We start from the raw sequence: 24,257 nt of genomic DNA on the forward strand, positions 1-24,257 counted from the left end.
TGCTAAGCCTAGGCTATGGTTGCTTACATGAAGTCAGTCCTGTATTCCTACATAATGGAAGGATTGCTTATAGATGTCGCCATGTCTGAATACACTGCCCTTTCCCATTGCCTAGCCTGAGATGTCAGTCATTGCTGTACCTGAGGCTGTTCAAACTGAAGAAGGAGAATGCTCTGAAGTATTCCAAGACACTGACCGAGCACCTGAAGGTAAATAAATATGTGTAATAGAGTCTATTGCCTAGGAGACAAACTGTGCAAACCTTCCCATCCCTGTCCCAGAGATGCTCTCATATTTAGGTAAAACATAACAAGAGATGAGCGAGCAAACTACTGCCTGAAAATTCTCAGATAATGTTAGTGCTTTTTTGAAAAAGCCTTCAAATGTGTATATTACAGAACTTTTATAGCTGCATACAGCAGCCATATCTATCCTCAGAAATGTTCTTTGCATTTCCACCTCTAACCCTCATCAGATTGTTATCTTGTTTTGTTTTGTTCCTTACATTACTGGTGACTGAACCTAGGGCTTGTACATGCTAAGCGAGTTTCCAACCACCACACATCTAGCCCAGACAAAGTTATTGTAGTTTCCTAAAATGTCTTAAAAAAAAAATTCAAGCCAGTACCATATAAATTCTCCACAACCCCTGCTGTATTTAGGACTTTAGAACCCTCCATAACTCACTGTTGCCCACAGGCTCAAGGCCTGGCCTCAAGGGTCTGTTAATTCTTGCCTGAACTCCTCCTTAGACAACCTAGATGAGTCATGTAGGTTTTCTTTTCTGCCTTTTTTGTGTATACTATGACTTGTTTCCTGGTGTCTTTTTTGTTTCCTTTCATCCATCTCTGCTACTTATTGTTTCTTTGTGTCATCTTTGAAGTCGGCTAGAACAACCTAGCTTTCATTTAATAACTTCTTTCTGTTACACACACACACACACACACACACACACACACACACACACACACTTTGTTTTTAAAAATTTATTGAGCTGGAGAGATGGCTTAGTGGTTAAGAGTACTGACTGCCTTCTCCAAAGACCAGGTTTGCTGGGCGTTAGTGGCTCACACCTTTAATTCCAGCACTCAGGAAGCAGAGGCAGGTGGATCTCTGAATGTGAGGCCAGCCTGAGTGAATTCCAGGACACCCAGGGCTACACAGAGAAACCCTGTCTCAGGGGGGAAAAAATCCAAAAAACCTGGGTTCGATTCCCAGGATCTACATGGCCACTTACAACTGTCTATGTTCCACAGGATCTGACACCCCCTTCTGGCCTCTGAGGGTACCAGGAATGCATGTAATACACAGATATACATACAGACAAAAACACCTGCACACACAAAAAATATTAAAACATTTAAAGATTTATTGTGTGTGTGTGTCCATGTCCATGTGTGTCCGTCCCCATTGTTCCCAGAAGCTAGAGGAAGACGTAGATCCCCTGGAGCCCTGGAGCTAGAGTGAGCTACCTAACTTGGGTGCTGGGATCCAAACCCAGGTCCTCTGGAAGAGCAACAGTTGCTCTTAACTACTGAGCCATCTCTCCAGCCCCATTCTTTTCTGAGATAGAATCTCATGTACTCTAAACTGACCTCAAACTGGCTGGGTAGCCAAGGATGATTTTAAAGTTCTGAAGATCAACCCTAGCCCAATACTTTGGAAGATAGCGAATGCGCGCGCGCGCGCGCGTGTGTGTGTGTGTGTGTGTGTGTGTGTGTGTGTGTGTGTGTGTGTGTGTAATATTGCTGTTAAATAAATTTATTTTTCCTTGCAGAATTCTTACAGTAATTCTCAAGCACCTTCACCTGGCTTGGGGAGGTAGGTACGATTTTGTTCTCTGAAATATTTTTGGTAAATTTATTTGTGGATCAGAGTAGAATGGATAAAAAAGTAATTGCTACTTTTAAAAGATTAAAATCTCTAGTAAAGTATTTAAAAATTTTATTTTTTGATGTTTAGAATTGAACCTGGGTTTTTTGCATGCTCTCCCACTGAGTTACAGTTCTAGTAACTTAAAATATAATGAACATAATTCTTAAAATGTTTGAAATGAGACATGTCACCAACAGATGTCTGAGTTCGTTTTTTGGTTTGGTTTGGTTCTCCCCTTCTACCATGTAGGTTCCTGGGATGGTACTTAGGTTGTCAGGCTTGGTGGCAAGCCCTCTTACCCCTGAGTCATCTCACTAGCCCCCAGATAGCTTGAGTTTTTAACATGACCTCACTTCTTCTCAGTTTGATTTTCACAGTTATTTAGACTTGTTACTGTGGTTTTTAACTTCACTAAGATCTTGGCATTGCCAGAGTATAGTGGCATGGTTGTGATTTATCTTCAATTACCACATTAGCCCCTCCCAACTACACCCCCAAACAGAACAAACACTGTGCAACCTTTTACATTTTCTGAGTCTATTTGTTGAGTTCTTATGTTGATATGAGTTGGCATTCCATCTTATTTTCCCTTGTCTACCCATCCCCAGGGGCTGAGGTAAAACCCAGAGCCTTTTGCGTGCTAAGCAAGTGCACTCCCACTGAGCAATGTCCTCAGCCTGTTTATTTATTTGTTTGTTTGTTTGTTTGTTTAGGTTTTTCGAGACAGAATTTCTCTGTGTAGTTTTGGTGCCTGTCCTGGATCTCGCACTGTAGACCAGGCTGGCCCAGGATGGCCTTCCGGCCTGTAGTATGCTGATTTTGTAGTGCTCATGATATGTGTGTGAATAAGCATCCTGTCTCTCTCTGTGTGTAGCAAAGCCGTTGGGATGCCCTCTCCTGTTTCTCCAAAGCTGTCACCAGGCAATTCCGGAAGTTATTCTTCTGGGGGCAGTAGTGCTTCAGCAAGTGGTTCTTCAGTGACCATTCCACAGAAGATCCACCAGATGGCAGCAAGCTACGTCCAGGTTACATCTAACTTCCTCTATGCCACTGAAATTTGGGACCAAGCTGAACAGCTTTCCAAAGAACAAAAAGGTTTGTTGGGCTCTGGATAAACTTTGAGGATGGGATTGTTAAAAGAAACTTCTGTGATTTAGTTAACTATGTGGAGAACATTTACTTTATTTCATGGTTTAGAAGGAATTATTATCAGTTTGCTAATAGCAGCATCCTTTGACTAGCTGCATACTAAATGTGACTAGACATGATTAAAAATACCCTTGGACTGTGCATGGCTCCCTATTAGTTTTCTTGCCCAGCATGCATAAGGCCCTGGGTTTGGTCTCTAGTATGAAGGACAGGGAATGGATGGACTAATGTATGAGAAGGGACACAGACAAACAGCTCTTGTAGTGCTGGTAACATGCTAAACTGGAAGTAGTTCTTGATGTGAGACAAATATGCATCTATTCTGGCAGGTTGACTGTATCTCAGTAGGCAGCACCTTGTCCACTATCAATTTTCCCTCATAGTCTCAACTATACCTTAAACAGTACAATAGTTGGGTCTGCTAGATGGTTCAGTAGGTAAAGGTGCTTGCCACCAACCCCTAGTTCAAGCCTAGGACCCACTTGGTGGAAGGAGAGAACTGGCTCCTCAGAGTTTTCCTCTGACTCAGCACAGTACACTGTGATACATGCACAGACATACAGACAGATAAATGTAAAAGAGAGAACCATTAACAATTACAGCAGTTGGATTTCTTTCATATAGGATCCAGGCTAGGTCTGTCTAAATGCTACATTTTGTTAGTCTCTTAAGGAGTCCTCTCTACCTATTCCCCTCATTTGGCCATGTCATTGATGTTGAGAAGAAATGAAGCATAGACTATGTTTCATTCTGCATTTGACTGGGAATGTCCTCATACTGTCATTGCATTTGTACTTCTGTCTCTCTCTCTCTTTTTTTTTTTTTTTGTTTGTTTTTCGAGACAGGGTTTCTCTGTGTAGCTTTGCGCCTTTCCTGGAACTCGCTTTGTAGACCAGGCTGGCCTTGAACTCACAAAGATCCGCCTGCCTCTGCCTCCCAAGTGCTGGGATTAAAGGCGTGGGCCATCACCACCTGGCTCTTCTGTTTCTTTATTTCCCTTTTATTGATTAGATTAGTTCAGTATTTAGATAATATATATTCTAGGTTGTGCATCTTTTTAGGATACACCTAGTTATCTAAAGTATTTACCCTTTATTGATGTTCAGATTCATTAGACCCGAGCCAGGCAGTGGTGCACATGCCTTTAATCCCAGCACTAAAGAGGCAGAGGCAGGCAGATCTCTGAGTTCGAGGCCAGCCTGGTCTACAAAGTGAGTTTCAGGACACCCAGAGCTTTTACACAGAGAAACCTTGTCTCAAAATAAATAAACAACAAAAACCCCAAATAAATAGTAAGTAAGTAAGTAAAGTAAGTAAGATTCATCAGACCTGGGCATGGGAAGTAGGCCTATAGTCTCAGAACTTGGAAGACTGAGGCAGAAGGATCACAAGTTGGAAGCCAGTCTGAACTACATGGCAAGACCCTGTTTTTAAAGAAAAAAATTTTTGTTGTAATTTTTAAGGTCCATAGATTATTTATGTAGTGTCACTCTGATGAGCATGATACAACATTTCCTATTAAACTTTAACTTACACTTTTGACATCCATTATGATCATTGCCTAGGTCCATTGTTAGGAGATAGAAAATTCATTATGGACCAGGCGTGGTAGTGCCTGCCTGTAATTCCAGCAGTTGGGAGCAGAAGCAGCGAGGATCAAGAGCTTGAGGTTATCAGTTACATAAGGAGTTCAGGCTAGCCTATGCTATTTGAAACCCTATCCCAGAGGAAAAAGGGAATGGAAAACCACCAGCAGTATTCTGCTCTGCATTCTTTTTGCATTTCTTAGTTGGAATTTTTGTAGAGACATTTCACCTCAGGTGTCTGATCACTTCTTGCCTTGTTTGGTTAGTGTGTGATTGTTTAACATCCTTTTTTTTCTCAGCATGTCTAAAAGCTGTCAGAAGTATCCAAGTACCGCATCCCTGTGTGCTTCCAAAACTGCGGTGGAGTCAAATCCTAGGATATTGTCCTTTTTCTCATTTGTGCCTGCCTGACACAAGCCTTTTTCGTTCATGTGGGAAGAATACTTTTATTTCTATCCTTTAAAAAGAAGGGATTTATCTAGTTCCAGGACAGGCTCCAAAGCTACACAGAGAAACCCTGTCACAAAAAAAAAAAAAAAAAAAAAAAAAAAAAAGAAGAAGAAGGGATTTATTAGTGGTGCATGGCATCTGATTATAGCAGAAAGGTTGGTTATAAACTGTCAGTGGAGCTACACAGGGGCCAGTGGGGGAAGCATGCGAAGACTATTTCCTCTTTCTTTCTTTTTTTTTTTTTTTTTTGGTTTTTTGAGACAGGGTTTCTCTGCACCTTTCCTGGAACTCACTCTGTAGCCCAGGCTGGCCTCGAACTCACAGAGATCCGCCTGGCTCTGCCTCCGAATGCTGAGATTAAAGGCGTGCGCCACCACCGCCCAGCCTGTTTCCTCTTTCTACTGCTGCTTGCACAGACATAACATCGACATAGTGCTTTGAGTAACCCAGTGGGGGCGCTGCACGTGTGTGTGGGGGACGGACGGATGGGGGGGACGGACGGACGGACTCCACTTTAATGTAATAGCAGTTAACCATTGTCATCACTGGAACTTCAGTTTGGAGTTCATAACTGTACCTTCTGTTTAAACTGATGCATGACTTCAGGAACTTGAGAGATCATAGAGGCCTTTAATGTGAGAGACATGCTGTTTTACAGAAAACCTGTGATTCAAAATAATATGTGATGCTTACTGACTGTTTTGAATTTTCTAGAATTCTTTGCTGAACTGGACAAAGTCATGGGCCCTCTCATCTTTAATGCAAGCATCATGACAGATCTGGCTCGTTACACCCGGCAGGGACTGCATTGGCTTCGGCAGGATGCCAAGTTGATATCTTGAACTGAACATATTCTCGTTGCCTCTGATTTTTTCCACAACACTGTGTCACATCACAAAGGAAAACTGCCATAACACACCACCTAGTCGACACTAAGAATGAGGAATGGTTTTCTCCTTTTTGATTTATACTGTTGTTTCTTATAACCCAAAGCCATCATATCAATTGACCCTTTCAATATTCCCAATGTGACAAGTATTTCAATGCTTCTAAACCTGCAGTACATCAGCAAGATGGTTTCAGTAATTGGAATTCCAGTTACAATTCATAAATAATCAAGTAAAATTCTATTTATTTTCATTTTTTTCAAGTTCCCAGATTGGAGCTTGTTTAAGCCTAATTATTCCTGCCTATAAATTTATTCTGTTGAATATTTAGCATAAATTTAATGTAGGCATTTTATTTATATATTTGGGGAGTTGTGTTACTTAATGTCTTCTAAGATAAGAGTTGGCTTGTCCAAGACAGGACATGTTCTTTCTACAGCTAATTACCTGATGTTATTTCAAGTCTTGCTACAGTTTTACTATGGTAGGACGTATGCTTGGTATAAGGATGCTCTTCCACATGGGAAAAGTCACTTAAATATGAGTGGCATTCTACATGGGTGCAAAAATGAAGTGGGTCTGGTTTGATATGCATTATTTCAAAACTGTGAATGTGTGTTAGGAACACTAGCAATCACAAGGTGACTACGGTGCATCTAATGCATTACAGCAAAGCAGATAGACTTGCTGGGGAAGCACATCATACTGAATGGCTTCACAAAGGACAATCTAACTGTGGGTTATTAAAACCTTGGATTCTTTGTTTTGTTTTGTTTTATACTCATTTGACACTTAATTGAAGCAGAGTAAGTTACTCCTAAAAACAAACAGAAAACGGTGATCCAGTTTCTGAAGGTTGCAGCCTGTTTTGTTGGTAATGGTTGAAGGTTGAAGTCTGCAGATCTCCCCTATGGTGGAGAGATTATGATGCTCAGATATGACCATGCAGTAACTGGAGCTCGGAAGGAGGTGTCCCAACGTCTAATGTGGAGATGATGAATTTCTCTTTCCGAAGACCCTCATCAGTGATGTATGCTTCTGATGGGATCTGAAAACTCACACTAGCTTCTGGGCATGGTTGTGCATGCCTGTAATCCCAGCACTGGGTATTGGTGACAGGAGGATCAGAAGTTCAGGGTCATCCTCAGGCTACATAAAGCTAGGCAGTGAGTTTGGGGCTAGCCTGGGCTACATGAGACCTTGTTACATTAAAAAGAAAAAGAAAATTCATACTAGAAAAGTACCTAACTTGGCTCAGTATGAGCTCTCTTGGAAAGGGGAAAATAATAGGGGTAGTGCTTAGGAAGCCAGCTCTGTAACAATTCCTTATCAAACTACTGTTCCCAACAAGGTGCGTATAGCAGTGAAGGATGAGGAATGTCTCTCTTCCTCTATACTTCTTTTTAATGACCCCGTCATGTCTGGTGTGCCTTAAATCTTAACTTTTAATGATAACTCTATGGATTGTTTACAGATAAAGTTTTACGCTGGGACCAGATTAGCCGTTCATGGTTGGTCCTCCACAATAATAATTTTAAATTCTCTTTGATTTTAAATCTTCCTTTAGAGTCACATTAAGACAGATTCCCTCAGAAAAGCTAGTGCTTTGGTACCTGACTTAGTATAATCAATTGGCTATAATGCTGCTTCAGAAAATGGCTTTTCCTTCTCATTCCAAAAATCTATCCAATTGGGGAGAAAATTCCCTATTATTAGGAGATGATTGTTCAGCTTGAAATGGGAAAGGGGAAGAGAGATAGCATATCCTCACATGCAGTGGTGTCGTGAATCCTCTCTTCTAGTCTCTCTCACCACCTATTTCTGAAGATAGTGAACCTTGCCCTGCAGTCTCATATTTACAGAGCTTAACTGCTTTGTACCTCGTTATTCTTACATGCCGTTGAGGGTTGATGTCTACAGCTTATGGTGAATTTCACATGTTTCCCTTGGAGAAATTGCCTCTGATACCTTGCTAATTTAATTGTAGTGTGTTTAAGGAATACTTTTTCTTCAGAGGCCATTGTCTCCTCTCTTGTGCTAGTGACTTCCATGGTCTAACAGTTGTGTGTCCTGTCCTGTCCTGTCCTGTCCTTCTCTCTCACTCTGGCTCCTTAACTTCAGGGAGGTCTTGGAAGTGGAACAAGCGCCCTCTGGGCTTTTAGACTTCAGCAGCTGCAGTGCTGGCCTCTGCTTTCCAGCTCTGGTCTGTGTGTCCTGCTAGGCGGCCAGCACATTCTGGAGTGACACTGGTGTCATGTTAAAGCAGAGTTTCCACATGTTTTATGGTGCTGCTTTAAGATATTTTCTCTTTAAAACTGTCAGTTCTTGGAGAATGAAATTGTTAAGCCTTTCGTTGTGGAGGATTTTCCCCACCAGTTAGAAATGGGCAATGGATCAAAATCCGATCCTAGGTGATTGAATTTTGATGTCATAGTGTGTGAGAATACAGTCTCTTCTTTCTCTGTGTCTCTTTACAAACGTTTTGTCTTAGTCATGTCCAGCACATACCTTGACTCCTTTACAAGTGACCATTCCTCCCTTCTCAGTAGGTGCCCTCAGTGGTTTTTAGCCATTTAAAACTGATTTGACAAGTGGCTACAAACTTAGTCTGAAACTTGTATTCAGTGTATAGTTAGTAATAGGAATAGCAACTATCTTTAATACTCAGTTCACTGCTCTGAAGATCACACTCCTATGCCAGGAGGCAGCAGCATGCACCGTTAGACTCTGGACAAGCATCCCACACGATTTCAGTGATAAAATTGTCACAGTAGTCCTGCCTGGGAGAGGCTGGGCTGTGGGGAGCAGTCCCCTCTGGGCATTCAAGATTACACAGCCTAGCCCATGCCCCATTCTGGCTGGAGAACACCAGCCCTTTCCTTGCTCAGTGACTCCTTTTTCTGGGCAAGAAGCTATGAAGTCACTTTAATATCAGTGATTCTTCAAATGTATTCACAGATATAGCTGCTGAAGGGAGAAGATTGACCACTACTGATTTAATTCTCCAATGTAAAAGCAATTCAGAGTAATGTGTGCACGCGCCCACACTTGCCTGTTTTTCTGGGAAGCTCTTGCACTAGGGATTTATAGGCATCTGGGCTGCACTTTGAATGACACACTTGTGGCTTTAGAGTAGCCGTTGTTGTTTTTGTTGTTTTGTTTTGTTTTGTTTTTAATTGTTCTTTGTTTCTTTTCATTAAAGATTTAATCGGCTAGATTAGGCAGCATCATTTGTATTTAACCACTGAAACTTTGGTACATTGATGTTTAATGAATGAGCTTGCATTGTGTAGCCATGGCCTACAAAGGTTCTTGTCAGAAGTACAAGGCTGCCTGAGGCCAGTGCTCAGAGGAGTTTGTAGTGCAGCCGATGACAGCTCCATCAGATGATGCCTAGCTCAGTTGAGAAGGGAGATGCTGTGCACTCTTCTAGGTCTGAGGGTATGCAACTTTGGATCTTAAAATTATGTACACATACACACTTTATATATATGTACGTATGTATGTATGAAAACATGGAATTAGTTTGTCAAAATGTGTGTGTTTAGTATTTTAGCTTAGTGCAACTATTTCCACATTATTTATTAAATTGATCTAAGACACTTTGTTCTTGGCACCTTGAATATTAACATTCAAGGGCGCAATGTGTATTCCTTTAGATTGTTAAAGCTTATTACTATGATTTGTAGTAAATTAACTTTGAAATATATCTGAGCCCTTCTGTAGTGTAATAGGGCTCTTACAGGGTGGGAAAGATGTTCATTTTCCAATAGCTAAGTGAACAAAATGGCTCCATTATATATTTTGATTTATGGGAGTCTATGGGTGTCTGGGCCCCAAGAACATCTACTGAGGCTGACTGTTTTAGGCCGGGGGTGGTGATGGGTAGATGAAACCTAAGTGACTTGGGGAGCCAGAGCACCTTGTTCAAGTCTGCAGACTCCTGTAACTCATAGTCCCCTAGGGTGTGGAATACAAATCCCTTCCATCTTCACATCTCAGTTGGAGAGGCAGACTTCTTTCCCAGTAGTATTGCACACCTACTGTTGCTGTGATCAGCAGAAAAAATAATGATTGAGTGACTGGGAAGATGCACTGGTCAGGCCCAGTTGCCACATTTGTGAATGTACCTTTCACATACTTAACAGTGGAGGCATTCAGCTTCGACTTTCAGACCCTGAAACCAAGCCAGCAAGTAACATAAGTCCTTCAGGTTAGAGAAGGCCAGGAGTGCTGGTCATACCCTGAGGCAAAGGTCAGCCTTTGCTGGGTAGTGAGCCTGAGCGACTGAGACCCACTCTCCAAGAATAAATACATTTGGAAGTCATTCAGTGAACCCGTTGTGCTGGTGCGTGCTTTAATCTAGCACTTGGACTGTCAGTTTGAGCCCAGCACGCACTACCTACAGGGACCCTGTGGGGAGAAGCGGAGTGGAGTAAGAGGACCGACTGGTCTGCAGAACTCCTGTTCTCGTAAACTAAACCCAGGGTTCATTAAAAAGAACTTGCTGTCTCCAGAGCAGGGGATGGAAACAGAAGCTACATCTGTCTTGTGGATGGAATTTAGAAAAGGTGTTGGGGTGAAGTCTCAACTAAGTGGGAGGGCTCAGCTCAAATAGCTAATTTTGAAGAAGTTGATTTTCAGAAATGTCCGCATGCGCCTCTCTCCTTGCTGCCGTTGCTCAGCTGAACTCATCATCCTTAAACACGGAGAAGCTCTCAGATGAGTGTGGACAAACTCCCACCCAGAAATCCTAGTAACACTTGGCTTTGACCTTGCTGCTTCTGTGTTAGGTTTCTTCTCAGCTTTTGGCCACTGGGGTTTCTGCCTGTTCTGTACCTCTCTGGAAGACATCAGTTTGGAAGTGCTGCCTTTCAAACCAATGCCATGGCTTCTGTATTGTGGAGCTTGTTGTTGTCTCAGAGGTGTCCCCATTATGCACACACCTGGCACATCACTGACATGAGCAGTCAACAGTACTGGGGGTTGGGGCTCACCAACAGCGCTGGCTCACTTGGCAGGGCCCGCAAAGGCCACACTTGAGGGCCAGATGCCCAGTTGGTAAGCACAGTTAGGGAAATTTCTACCTAGCCTCCGTTTTGAATGATTTTGAGAAATTTTATATATGGAGGATGGAAATTCTTATATATTTATTGAAGATCTTTTTATTTGAAATTAAAATCATTTGGTAAATAATGGTTTGCTATTTGGGGAGGGCTCTGGAGGGGAGGTAACACGATTGATGAAGTACAGGCCTATTGCCTCTGCAGAAAGGCGCTGTGGCTGACAGGAGGCCTTCATCTTGTACATGATCCAATCTTTGTCTTCGTTTACCTTATCCAAAACATCTAGGCATCTGACACTTTCAACCAAAATTTAAATTGTATACTGTGATTTTTATTTGTTGCAATACATTAAAATTCAGAGGTACTTTGGGGCTCAAAAGCTAGAATTTCTAAGTCAGTATGTGCATTTCACATAATAAGCTGTTAATGGTGAGCAAAGTATTATATACTAACTAGATTTTCCACATCTGTATAGTATATTATATGTATTTTGTGGTATTGAGATTATAGAAAGTTTAGAGTGTCAAACATGCGTTTAATGTGTATTTTTAAACAAATTTATGGCAATTAAAATATTTGGAAACAAGGGTATCACATTTCAATTTGTAAAACTTTTTAACTCTACTGTGTCATTACGATGCTTTGTATAATGCCAAACCATAGCTGGAGAAACTAAGTTTAATAAATATCAGATAGCTTTTCTGTATAACGTTTATACGCATGTGCTCTCACTTCTTCAGCTCCTACTGTGACCTTCTCCTGGAGTTGCTCTTTTGTATCTTACTCTGTAAAGGTCTTGTCCCACCAGCACAGGTCTCATTTTCTGGTTACAGAAATTTTGGACTTATGGCTATGGGTCCTTGTCCATCTATCTCAATTGTCCTGCACCATTGGCTCTTCAGTCCTTTATTTATGCTCTAAGACATAGGCTATTATTGTTCCATTCATTACTTATGTATACTATTTATTTGTTGGTTTTTGTTTTTCTGAGACGGGGTCTCACTTTGTATCCCTGGCTAGACTGGAATTCATTATATAGACCTGGCTGGCCTTGACCCAACAAAGATCTACCTGCCTCTGCCTCCACCTCCCTGGTACTGGGATTAAAGGCATGTTCCACCATGCCCAGCTTATTTTTTTTATTAAATCAGACTTTTCTTTGGTTTCTGTTTTATGTTCATAAAGCTGTAGACAACTTTTGCACATCCTCGGGTGGCACATGCCAGCCTGAAGAGTTCTTTGCAGAGTAAAGAGCCATGATCTGATCTGCGGAGCTGACTGTTGTTAAGCTTCTGTGTTAACTCTATCATGCTCAGTATAAGATTCTTTGAAGAGTGAGTGTTCTCCACACCTCCCAGATGGAGCAGCACCACCTGTTAGATAGTGCTGTTTCCTATAAGGTATGAAGTGAGTCAAGTGTCAATTCCAGACTGCCAGAATTTGGATTTGAGACATTTAATAGTATTTGTAGAAAAATAAACTCTGACAAACTTATTTACGTCTATGTACAAACCAACAACATTCTAAGAAGAAATGGAGGCCAGTTTAAAGCAAGCATCTGTCTTTAAATATTAAAAATACAAGATTGCTTCACTTAAGTATCTCCAGCCCAAATGCAGTTAACCAATATTCCACAGAACGGAGCACTGTTGGAGTTGACTTTTCCCCTGGTGTGAACATCACTCCTGGGCCACACTTAAAGAACAGCGTCTTTTTCTAGGGGGAGGGGGCGGGAGAAAAGAAGTGTTTAAGATCGGATGTAGACCTAAGGAGCCCCAGGCCACTTCTACTGCCTCCACTGTCCCTGGTTTCATCTGCCCAGTGTTAGGAATCTGAATGGTTCTTGGCTGTCAAGGAACTCCCCTACATGGAACTTGCAGCTTCATCCCTATGCAACCCCCCAACCCCTGTCTCAGCTTTACCCTCGGATCTCTGTTTTCTGATCTCACCTCTCCCAGCTTCCCAGAGCTTTCTTGCCCACCCTGCACCCAGGTTTGTCAAATACCTGCACAGTCTTGTGATACACTCCGAATCATCCCGACATGAAGCGCCGATGGGCCTGAGGGAAACCCCTCTCCAAAATGGGGTCATTCTCCGGGATCTTCTTGCTGAACTCAGTTCTGGTACTGGGGAGCTATTGGCCTGCAGAGCAAAGGCATATCCACTTTAGGTGGGGAAGCACCCACCCTCTGCTGCATACCCAGGTTGCAGGAGGTTTAACAGCATTTCTCAGGGCTGAGACTCTTGGACTTTGAATTCCACTGCTGCTACTATGTCCCACACACATGTCTTCCCTTGCTTACCTGGCCCAGCAGCAGCAGGCAAGTCATGAGCACCACGAAGAGTTTGAGCAGTAACATCTTGGCAAAAGGAAGATGCTGGAGCCTGAAAGCCGGGGGCAGTTCCCGTTTCCTTTTATAGACTGACATCTATCTGCCTTTCTCATGGTTGCCAGGTGAGGTAGGGGCAAAGTTTGTTTGTAATCAGGATCGATTTAATAGGTTAATGTGTACCCAAAGAATGTAATCCAGGGCTACACTTCAGGCACATTGCACTTACTGATCCCTCATCTGGACTTTGATGATGTTGCTGGTCTGGACCCTTACACCCATCTTATCAGAAATCAGCATTGTCCGACTTCCCTCTGAAAGCCAGGAACTTGGCCATACTTCTAAAATAGCAGGCTAGGGGTTTAACAGTGAGGGCAAGTATGATGTCCTGGGTTCAATTCCAGAACCAAGAAAAAGTCCTAAAATATCACTGTGAGATGGTTGTAATCAAAACAGGATTCTTATAAAGTCTTCAGAAGTAATATTGACCCCTGAGTTTTTCTAGGCAAAAAAACCACTGACCTGCTGTGTACAGGCCATTGGATGTGGCCCTCTGTTCCTTCTGTGGGGTCCTTAAGCAGACAGTCCGTCTACAGTGTCCAGTTCCCCCGTTCATAAAGAGGGGCTGTCATCCTACCAATGTGCACCACCATCTTAGTGAAGACCTGGCTGTGAAGAACGCAAACTCTACCCTTCCTCCAGGATACAGGCAATGGACTGCCGCTTGAACCACAGATGCACTGAATGAATAAATTTTTGTTTTTAAGAACACATGAGTGAGGAGGTAGCAGAAGCTCTTAAATCTCTGTTGTTACAGTTTATGTCCTGACAATACCAAATGAATCATGGGCTTTATCCTTAGTAGTTAACTGGCGCTTCGGCAGAGCGCTTCCTTCCAGCAGCCTCAGCAGCAGGTGTTAGGCTGAGTCTGAAGCCCAAACATCCACTGGCTTTAGTAGTAATCTCTGTGGGTTCCTAGATTAACACTCAACTGTACTGATGTGAGTAGTTATGGGTACTACTTGACCAGACCTTTGATTTTGAGAACATCTCACAACATAGCCCAGGCTGGCCCAATTTCACAGTCCCACCTTGATCTTGGATGTGGACCACCACACCCAGCCATGGGTATTTTAATAAGTTTGAGGGAGAAAGCTGAATTCAAAGTCAGGAAATGTATAAGAGCTTAGATCTCCCTATGACCATAAGACACCACACACACACACACACACACACACACACACACACCACAAATTACAAATAGATTCTCTCTCCCTGGTCTGTACCTCACGGATAACCCTTCCCAAGGCTCTTCTCATCTTCATGATTGGACATTTGGACAAGAGCCTGTTTTTGTTTCTTTGTCCCAAGCAAAAATGGAGGGACTGCTGCTGTACCAAAGGTAGCAGCATGGTCACCAATCCCGAGGCAAAGCAAGTGTAGCTACTTGCCAAGGGAGAAGTGTGCTAGACTTCAGAGCTGGGAAGGGGTGGGATTCAACTGCAGATCTGTCTGCCCTGGTTCCAGTTCTCTGTAGAAAATGGAAGTCTGGTGGGGAGCTCCACAGTACAAGAGTTGCTGAGTAGACAGTCCTACCAGTTCAGGACCAGTTCAGCAGTTCCTCTCCTGCCCCATGAGGTTATATACTGAATGACCTCAAGTAGGAGCCTCAGTGGGAACTTCTGCAGAGTTGGGGAGAAGCTTTGCAGCGGCCCAGTGAACATTGAGTAAGAACACCGATGTGATTAGATAAGCAAGCCTGAACAACGTGTGTCCTAGCAGCAGTTGGGCCTGGGACTCGGTGCCAGTCTCTCCTTCACCAGCACTCAGTGGCAGGTAACATCCAAAAGATGGCTTTTCTCCCAGCTCCCATTTCTGCTGTCCTTTTCCCTGAGCAAAATCAAGGTAGCCTTTTGTGTCGTGTCTAAAGCTCATCACAGCCCAGTCAAGGGAAGGAGCACAGGAAAAAGATCATTAATTCTCATGAGTACAACACTGGTCAGGGCCCCCAGATTCAAGCCACCTGTAGGCCAGCTCTCTTTCCCAAGGAATGACTTGTTAGGGGCAAGTTACTAAACATGTAAACAAGACCTGTAGTTGTATTTAAAGGAAATGTGGGAGCTGAAAGTTGTATTTAAAGGAAAAGTAGCCCAGTGGTCAGGTATTTGTCTAGTATGTGCAAGGCTCTGGATCTTATCGCTAGTACTAAAGAGAAGAACCCCTCTCTCAGGTTTTGGGAGGTGACGCAGCATCTAAGCCCTCGGCAGAATTGACACTTATCCACAGCCATGGTATACCTTTCCTGTGAAAAACTACACTGTGCCTGAAATTCAAACAGTCCAGCTGTTCTCTCGTGGCAAGGATGCTGTTAAATGACTGAAGAGCTACAAGCTCCTTCCTCCAGTTCACAGGCCTCAGCTGCCCGGATTTCAGCTGTAAGGCAAGAACTCTTGACCAGGAGGCAGCAGCTGCAGACTGCGAAGTCTGACCACAGGCCAGCCCTTCCCTCTTCAGGGTTAGTCTTCTGTTCCGACAGTGAGATGAGGCGGCCTTGGGCCTCATGGGCACATCTGGGGATTCGAATGACTAATTTACAAGAAGAGAAAGACAAACAGGTTTGCTAGCGAGAGTCTACTCATGCCAGGTACAATCCCAGGGATATTGAGGGGAAAGTGCCAGAATGAAACAGGAGAAAGGGTAGAGACACACGGGTGTCTGGATGCGTGCAGGGTGGAGACAGGATCATTAAGGTTTGGCGGTAATGGGACACTTTTGTGTTGTCCCTGAACAGGGGGTGCCTAGTAAAAGATGAAAGACTTGGAAATGGAAAAGTGTTTCCAGGTAAAATTTCAACAAAGGGTCAAAGTGCATTTGTTTTTTTGGCTGGAACTGGCAGGTGTCTGGGCCTGTACTAGAGAGGCCTATGCCCTGACTACAATACCAGCAGAATGAAGAGAGCTCCCTTTCCCAGATTGCAGCCCATGGGGGGTGGGAGTGGGGTGGGGGCAGGAGCATGGGCTTTTTCAAAAGGAGTCAAGTGGAGCAAATGGCTGCATCCCAGCAGCCGGAAGAGCAGTATCAGGCTGTGGGTATCTAAGACATGGGCCCAGAGCGCTATCTCTGTCCTTAAAAGGCTCGACTCAAGCTAGGGAGATGGCTCAGCTGGTCAAGTACTTGCCACACACACAGGAAGACCTAAGTTCAGATCACCAGCACCCACATAACCAACCAGGTGTGGCAGCAGCTCTGTGGTCCTCGCAGAGGAGGTGGAGAGGGGATCCCCGAGGCTCCATGGCCAGCTCGGCTAGCTTGACTCGATGAGGTTCAATGCCTCGTCTCAAAAATTAGTGGAGAGTGATAGAAGACGTCTGATGTCAACCTCCTGCCTGCACTTCCACGCGCGCACACGCACACAGGCACACACCGTGTTAACGGGGCGGGGTTGGGAGTGGGGTGATTCATGTTGTCCTCTATGAATCTCTACAAACAGAACAAGTCCCTAAAGTGGCTCGAGGTCCTCCGTCGTGTAGAGTCAGTCACCGTCTGGGCACCCCTCACACAGCTGGGTCCTCAAGCTCAACGGGGAAACTGAGGGACAGGCTGAAGGCAACCTTTCACCATCTCAGCCGTCAGCAGCGCGTCTGACCATCAAAGCACTTACAGCAGGGTCCCCTCAGCACTCCCAGGGTGGGAGGGCCAGCTCTGCAGTAAAGGTCCCTGCCATCCAGGAGCGACGCTGGATCCCCGGTGAACTCAGATAAAGGTGCAACAGAGAACGGAGGACTTGTGACCTCACAAAGTTGTCCTCTGACCTCCAGATGCACACCGTGGCACATGTACACACGCATACAATAATATATATATTTCTAAAAGGTCAGACCAAGAGGTTCATCTCCTGCTGTGGGCTAAGAAAACTGAAGCTAGTCTTCCGAGCTGGTGTGTCCAAAGTCAAGACGGGTGCAGCTATGCGGCTATACCTCCACCTCCCTCCTCGGGGCCTGCAGCTTTCCTGTCTTTTTGTTTGTTTTGTTTTGTTTTCTGAGTAGCCCTGGCTGTTCTCCAACTCCTGTAGGCCAGGCTGGCCTCAAACTCAGAGATCGCCTGCTTCTGCCTCCCAAGTGCTGGGATTAAAAGTGTGCACAACCAAGCCAGGTGGCGGTGGTGGCACACTCTTTTAACCCCAGCACTCAGGAGGCAGAGGCAGGCGGATCTCTGTGAGTTCGAGGCCAGCCTGGTCTACAGAGCAAGACCCAGGACAGACACCAAAACTACACAGAGAAACCCTGTCTCGAAAAAACCAAGGGGGGAAAAATCGTGTGCAACCAGCACCCTGGTTTTATTTCAGTTTTTTTTTTTTTTTTTAAAGATTTATTTAATGAGCATTGGTGTTTTGCCTGCATTTATGTTTGTGTGAGGGTGCTAGGTGCCCTGGAACTGGAATTACAGACAGTTGTGAGCTGCCATGTGGGTGCTGGGACTTGAACCTGGGTCTTCTGGAAGACCAGCCAGTGCTCTTAACCGCTGAGCCATCTCTCCAGCCCCTTATTTCATAATCTTTGTGGTTTTCGACAGGGTTTCTCTGTGTAGCCTTGGCTGTCCTGGAACCCACTATGTAAACCAGGCTGACCTCAAACTTGCAGAGATCCACCTGCCTCTGCCTCCTGGGTGCTGGGATTAAAAGAGTGTGCCACCACCACTCAGCCTTATTTCAGATTCTTAAAGGAGTCTATGACCCATGGATTTTAAGGCCCAGGAGTAAATCTGGACAGAGCCAAACAGGGCAATTGGACTGGATATGGGAACAACTCCGGGAACTTCCCTGGGCTCACTCATTTCAGCATCTCCACTACAGCTAACTCAAGCACTTTGTGTTGACATATTTTATAGATAAGACATTTAAGGCTCCAGAAGTGACCATTTGAGGCAGTGATTCTCAACCTGTGGGTCTCAACCCCTTTTGGGAAGGGACCGAACAACCCTTTCACAGGGGTCACTTGAGACCACTGGGAAACACAGATATTTACACTATGAAACAGCAGCAAAAAGTTACATAGTGGCAATGAACACAATGTCATGGTCGGGGTCCCCACAACATGAGGAGCTGTATTAAAGGGTCACAGCATTAGGAAGGTTGAGAACCACTGGTTCAAGGGCAAGGGTATCAGACTACCAGACACATTTCTCATATCCTGCCACACAGTCCATGCAATTTACAGATCTCCTGTTGTTGGAAGTCACTTGCTCTGAGGATTTTCGGCACTAGCTACCAATCAGACATTGCACTGTGAGTTGTGAGTCTGCAGCAGGTGTCCTTAGGTGCTTGACAGGGCCAGAAGCTGAGGACTGCCAAGCATGCCCACCCACCCTATCTTCTCCAGGTGAGGAGAAAATGGGGGCATCCAAAGACTCTATAGAGTCTTTTCAGACTTTGTGGTCCACAAACTAAAAGCCACCGCCGGACTGGCTCCATGACACAGAGCCAACCATGGTCCCCTGACTGACACCTGCTGTAGCAGCCCAGGGATTGGATCATCTCCTTCCACAGCTGAAACCCCTCAGGCCTTCCTTGGGGAGAGCAGCAGAGCACACCCTGGTACCTGGCTCTACCAACCACTGTCATGTGATTCTGGGCAAAGTACTTCAACTGTGATTCCTCATCAGCAAGGAGAGTCCAGTGCTTACTTCAAAGGCTGCCGTGAGTTAAAAGTTCCTTAATGTGTCTAGGAAGAACACCTGACATCCTAATCACAGTGTCATTACTCAACTTTATAGTTACAATGGGAGGAGAGGGTTTAGAGCTGGCAATCTAGACCCCATTCAGGACTTGTGCTGGGAAAGGGATCATCATGACTTGAATATTTGCTTGTAAAACAAAACGAAACAAAGTGGGGCCAGGCATGATGTCAAGCACCATGACTTAGGAGGCAGAGGCAGAGGCAGTCGGATTTCATAGGTCATCCAGGTATACAGAGTGAGACCTTGTCTCAAATAAGCACACCAAGGCACAACAGGAAAGCCCAGAAGTAGTTTATTGTGTCTTCAAGACACTACAATGTAGATTCCTCTCCCAGAGAAGGGTCTTTCACAGGCAGGGAACTGGCATCCAGATGAGTTGCGGCTCACTTGTCATTTTCGTACATGGCTGGATTCTTCCTTCTGGACTGTTCAAACTCCTGGTTCCCCCATGTGTAGATCAGATAAAATGCTACAAATGCTGTAATAATCAAGACAGTAGGCTGTGAGCACATGGGACACATAATCTCTTGGCTCTTTTTTTTTTTGGGGGGGGGGTATGGTCTATGTAAACCAGACTGGCCTCAAACGAAAGGTCCACCTGTCTCTGTCATGCACCATTTTTGACTTTCAACTATTCTGCTTTCCCTTCTATTGTCCCTTGCTTTTAACTTTTTTGTTTGGTTTTGGAGACAGGGTTTCTCTGTGTAGTCTTGGTTGTCCTTGAGCTCAGGGATCCTGCCTGTCTCTGCCTCCCAAGTGCTGGGATTACAGGTGTTTTTAGTTTTTTGAGACAAGGTCTCACTATTTAGCTGCCTGTCCTGAAACTAACTATGTAGACCAGGCTGGCCTCCAATTCACAGAGACCTACCTGCCTCTGCCTCCTGAGTGCTGGGATTAAAGGTGTGACTGCCCGGCCTTTGCTTTTCATATTTTATGAGTGTTTTACCTGTATGTGTGCTCTGTGTACCACATGCATGCCCCGTGACTGAGGCAATAAGAAAGTGTCTGATCCCATAGGACTGGAGTCACAGGTGGTTGTGAATCACCATATGGGTGCTGGGAACGGAACCAGATCCTCTGAAAGAGCAAGTGCTTTAAACTGCGGAGGTGTCTCCATCCCTATGTTTTTGTTCTGTTTTGAGACAAGCTCTTACTATATGGCCCTTGGTAGCCTGAACTCTCTATATAGACCAGGCTGGCCTCAAACTATGTAGATCCACCGTCTTCTGCCTCAGGAACGCTGGGATTAAATGCAGGCACCATCACGACCAGAAACTACTTTTAATAAGTGGTTAAAAATGGTTACAATTACACATCCATTTTATAAGCAAACAAAATAAAGACGTCAACCCAGAAGATATGGCCCTGACTTTCCTGGTCTCTCTCCTACTTAACACTAAATGAAAAAATTCATGAGATAACCGAAGATGAAATTCACCTAACATAAACTTCGCCGTTTTAAAAGTACATTTCAAGTTGCTCTGCTGGCGCATGCCTATAATCCCAGCCAGCAGTCCCCAGGATAAGGCAGTAAAATCCCAAGTGTGAAGCCAGCCTGGGTTGCACAGCAAGCTCGGGCCTCGACCTCACCAAATTTAAGTGTACCTTCCACGGGTTCTTGGCAATATTCCCAACGCCATGAAACCGTCAGCACAATCGGTGCATATCTAACCCAAGACATTGCATCAGCACTTCATCACTGATAGTGGACAGCGATGACCTCAGAGGGAGACGCTGGAGTCATCCAAGTGACCTTAGGCCAGTCATTCCGATATGGGAAGAACTCCACGTCCGTGCAGGATGCTGGAAGGAAAGCTGCACGTCCCTCCCCTGCCCGCCCCGCACTCACGCGGAGCCACGCGCAGGATGCACTCGCGAGTGCGGCGCAGCACGTTGGGAATGCCTTTGCTGAAGTAGTTTGGGAAGGCGCGCTGCTCAAAGGGCGACAGGCTGTAGGAGATCACGTGCCGAATATGCGCCAGCTTCCCAAACTCGCGGCCCATGGTGGCGGCGGCTCTAAGGAGGGAGGACACAAGCGTGGCTTAGGCCCACCAGGAACGCCCACTGCCCCGTACCGGCCCCTCGGCACCGGGTCACCTCTACCTACACCGCGCTGAGCCGCCCGGCTTCAACGTCACTTCCGGAAGGAGCGGAAGCTGGTCCTGGAGGTCGTGAAGTCATTTCCGGGGACTACCATTTTCTTTCTGTCTCCAGGGGGAGACGCCGTTGACCTACAGAGAAAATGGCCTGTGTGGGCGTGGCCTTCCGGGCGGGTGGGAGGGACCCGGGGGGGCCTAGAGGGCAGGGGCGGGGCTTACAGGTGCAGAAAGAGGCATCTGGGTGGGGCTTAACGGGGCGTGTGTGCCATGCCGGGGCGTAGAAGGCGTGTGGGCGGGGCTTGGAAAGGAATGGGGTCTTGGTAGGTGCGTGGTCCGGGTTTCTGCGGAGCAATGGGTGGGGCTTAGGTGGATATGTCGGCGAGGTTCAGGCCTAGAGGGGGCACGGGGCGGGGTCTATAGGTGCATAGGGCGTGGTTTATGGCAATGGGCGGGGCTTAGGAGCAAGTGGGTATTCCAAGACTGGTGCTTTCTGCTCAGTGCCCTGCCTTTCTCTGGATACCAGGGCTGGAAGCTGCCCAAAGATGAACAAAAAGGGATTTTGTCCTCCTGGCTGTCCCTTAGCGGAGGAGTGTCAGGTGTATGGGATCCCCGTAACCAAAAGGGGATCCAAGAGCTGTTGTCAGACCCTCACTGCAGTACTTAATTAGGGACATGGGTCTAGGGCTTCCGTAAACGCTGCCTCACAAGCCATTGGCACCCTGAAGACTTGTCGAAGATGTGATACTAACGTGTCTCCCAGTTCAGTCACAAGTCATCATCTCTCCGTCTGGCAGTTATCGGACGCTGGTCATGGTGGTGGGAGCCATGGAGGGGAGCGTTCCGTTCTGGCAGGGTGTGTCATGGAGCCCAGGCTCTTTCCACTCTCTAGGGAGTGCATTCTCCTAAGTGATACTGTCTTGTGGGACTCACGGACCCTTCCGTTCCTCCCAGTGCCTGTAAATGGGATGACTAGCCGTATATAATCTGGCAATCAAACTGGGGCGGCTTGGCAGTGAGCTCCAGTTTTGCAAGGATTCGGCTTTATTAATCTGGCATTGCACAAACTGATTTGGTATCCTGAGTTATGATTGTGGGCTGACTTTCTCCCAGAAGAAAGTCACCTTCTGAGGGGCACTAGGGAGCCCCTCCTTTTATGGTACCCCTGCCCCTGGTTTTCCTAAAACATTATCTAGCCTGGTCTCAGCTCCAAGGCAGAAACACAAATACTTTAGTCAAGGACTAAAATACTGTGATGAATTCTACCATCTGTAGAATAAATACGACTTTCATTTAATAGCACTTGCAGATATCTCAAAACCTTTTAACCAGAGCATGATCACATGAATTGTAGGCCAAAACAAGGACATCAGGATATTGTACTTTTCGTTACTTTTTAAAATATGTATTTTACACCTCGGATGTGACTGAGCTGAGGCATGCAGCCAAGAGATTCTGCAGGATCTGTGGCCTGGAGCATCTGAGTGGGGAACTCTTCAAGTCTGTGATTAAAAGGCCTCCAGTAAAACTACATTGCAAAAAATGGGAAAGGAACAATATAGAAAGAGCAAAACAGGACCGGGCGGTGGTGGCGCACGCCTTTAATCCCAGCACTCGGGAGGCAGAGGCAGGCGGATCTCTGTGAGTTCAAGGCTAGCCTGGGCTACCAAGTGAGTTCCAGGAAAGGTGCAAAGCTACACAAAGAAACCCTGTCTCGAAAAACCAAAAAAAAAAAAAAAAGAAAGAAAGAAAGAAAGAAAGAAAGAAAGAAAGAAAGAAAGAAAGAAAGAAAGAAAGAAAAGAAAGCAAAACAGTTGAAGAGGCAGAGCCTGAAGAATTTGTGGTACAAAAAGTACTGTAGAAAAAAATGCTGGACCACCATGTAGTGAATAGGAAGGTGGAGTATTTCTTCAAGTGGAAGAGGTTCACAGATGCTGAGAACACTTGGGAGCCAGAAGAAAATTCAGATTGTCCAGAATTAATTGAAGCATTTCTTAGCTCTCCAAAAGCTGGTAAAGCAAAAGATGGTACAGAAAGGAAATCTTCATCTGACAGTGAATCTGATGATAGCAATCAAGGAAGAAAGAGCTGCTGCTGACAGACCCAGGGGCTTTGCCAAGGGTCCTGATCCTGAACGAATAATCAGTGCCACAGCCAGCAGTGGAGAATTAATGTTTCTCAGGAAATGGAAGGACTTAGGCACACTTGGTGCTGGCAAAGGAGGCGAATGTGACATGAAATGTCCTCAGATTGTCATTGCCTTTATAAGGAGAGACTGATGTGGCTTTCTAGTTCAGAAGATAAGGCACAATAATTGTTTGCATGTGTGTGTGTGTACATATATAAAATCTGGATCTTGGGTTTTGAATTACTAGTGTGGAAAAATATCATTCTAATGAAAATTGAGCTTGATATGCTTGTTTTGAAAGTATTGACAGTAGTTGGGATATTTGGGGGTTTTGTTCTACATCAAAAGGCATTGATTCCTTTGAGCAAATAAAAGCTTCCTTTAAAAAATAAAATATGTATTTTGTATGCGAGGGGTGGGGCGCACACATGTGGGTATAGGTCAGAGGACACTCTGTTAAGAGTCTCTTCTCCCTTTCTACCATGTGGCTCTTAGGGAATAAATTCAGGTCTTTAGGATTGAATTTTGGTCATTAGGCTTGGTGGCAGGTGCTTTTACACTTGGAGCTATCTTGCTGTCCAGATAGTTATTGTGGTGTTTATTTTAATTTGTTTATTTTAATTTTAAAAATGGGTGTTTATATTCCTAAGGATGCCAGAGAAAGGTGTTTAGTGCCCTGCAAGTGGAGTTACAGATGGCCATGAACCATAGAGTTTGTTCTGGGAAGAACAACCACTGCCCTTCACTGCTGAGCCATCTCTCCAGTCCCAGGATGTTGTATTTTTAGATTAGTCAAGATTAAAGGTGATGTCCTCTTTTTTAATAGTTTATTTATTTTTATTATTTTATGTGTGTTGTTGTTTTGCTTGCATGTATATCTGTATGAAGGTATTAGATCTCGGAGTTACAGACAGTTGAGAGCTGCTGTGTGGGTACTGGGATTCGAACCTGGAT

General features: G+C 44.9%; 3 protein-coding genes and 1 pseudogene across 5 annotated transcripts in view; 2 read left to right on the top strand and 2 right to left on the bottom strand.

Annotated features, from left to right (window-relative positions):
- Positions 1-11,726, top strand: part of Aff4 (AF4/FMR2 family member 4) — a 73,131-nt gene extending 61,405 nt beyond the window's left edge. For all 3 annotated transcript variants that reach the window (XM_028855687.2, XM_028855686.2, XM_028855688.2), the window contains 4 exons: positions 116-209; positions 1,778-1,821; positions 2,750-2,970; positions 5,775-11,726. In XM_028855687.2, coding sequence (XP_028711520.1) covers positions 116-209; positions 1,778-1,821; positions 2,750-2,970; positions 5,775-5,902 — 487 coding nt within the window. In that variant the 3' untranslated portion in view covers positions 5,903-11,726. The remainder of the gene's footprint in view (positions 1-115; positions 210-1,777; positions 1,822-2,749; positions 2,971-5,774) is intronic.
- A 726-nt stretch (positions 11,727-12,452) lies between these two features.
- Positions 12,453-14,534, bottom strand: Leap2 (liver enriched antimicrobial peptide 2). Its single transcript, XM_028855694.2, has 3 exons — positions 13,317-14,534; positions 13,019-13,155; positions 12,453-12,729 (listed from the first exon to the last, which is right to left on the bottom strand). Exons 1-3 carry the CDS (start codon positions 13,440-13,442, stop codon positions 12,693-12,695), a joined length of 300 nt encoding a protein of 99 aa, XP_028711527.1. The 5' UTR covers positions 13,443-14,534; the 3' UTR covers positions 12,453-12,692.
- A 4,820-nt stretch (positions 14,535-19,354) lies between these two features.
- LOC114681926 (cytochrome b-c1 complex subunit 8) lies at positions 19,355-21,292 on the bottom strand. Its single transcript, XM_028855691.2, has 3 exons — positions 21,187-21,292; positions 20,929-21,095; positions 19,355-19,557 (listed from the first exon to the last, which is right to left on the bottom strand). The coding sequence occupies exons 1-3, from the start codon at positions 21,258-21,260 to the stop codon at positions 19,463-19,465; spliced, it is 336 nt and encodes a 111-aa protein (XP_028711524.1). The 5' UTR covers positions 21,261-21,292; the 3' UTR covers positions 19,355-19,462.
- A 1,675-nt stretch (positions 21,293-22,967) lies between these two features.
- LOC114681930 lies at positions 22,968-23,654 on the top strand (annotated as a pseudogene).
- The last annotated feature ends 603 nt before the right edge of the window (positions 23,655-24,257 follow it).

The sequence above is a fragment of the Peromyscus leucopus genome, chromosome 8b (assembly GCF_004664715.2).
Source record: "Peromyscus leucopus breed LL Stock chromosome 8b, UCI_PerLeu_2.1, whole genome shotgun sequence".
Taxonomy (NCBI): Eukaryota; Metazoa; Chordata; class Mammalia; order Rodentia; family Cricetidae; genus Peromyscus; species Peromyscus leucopus.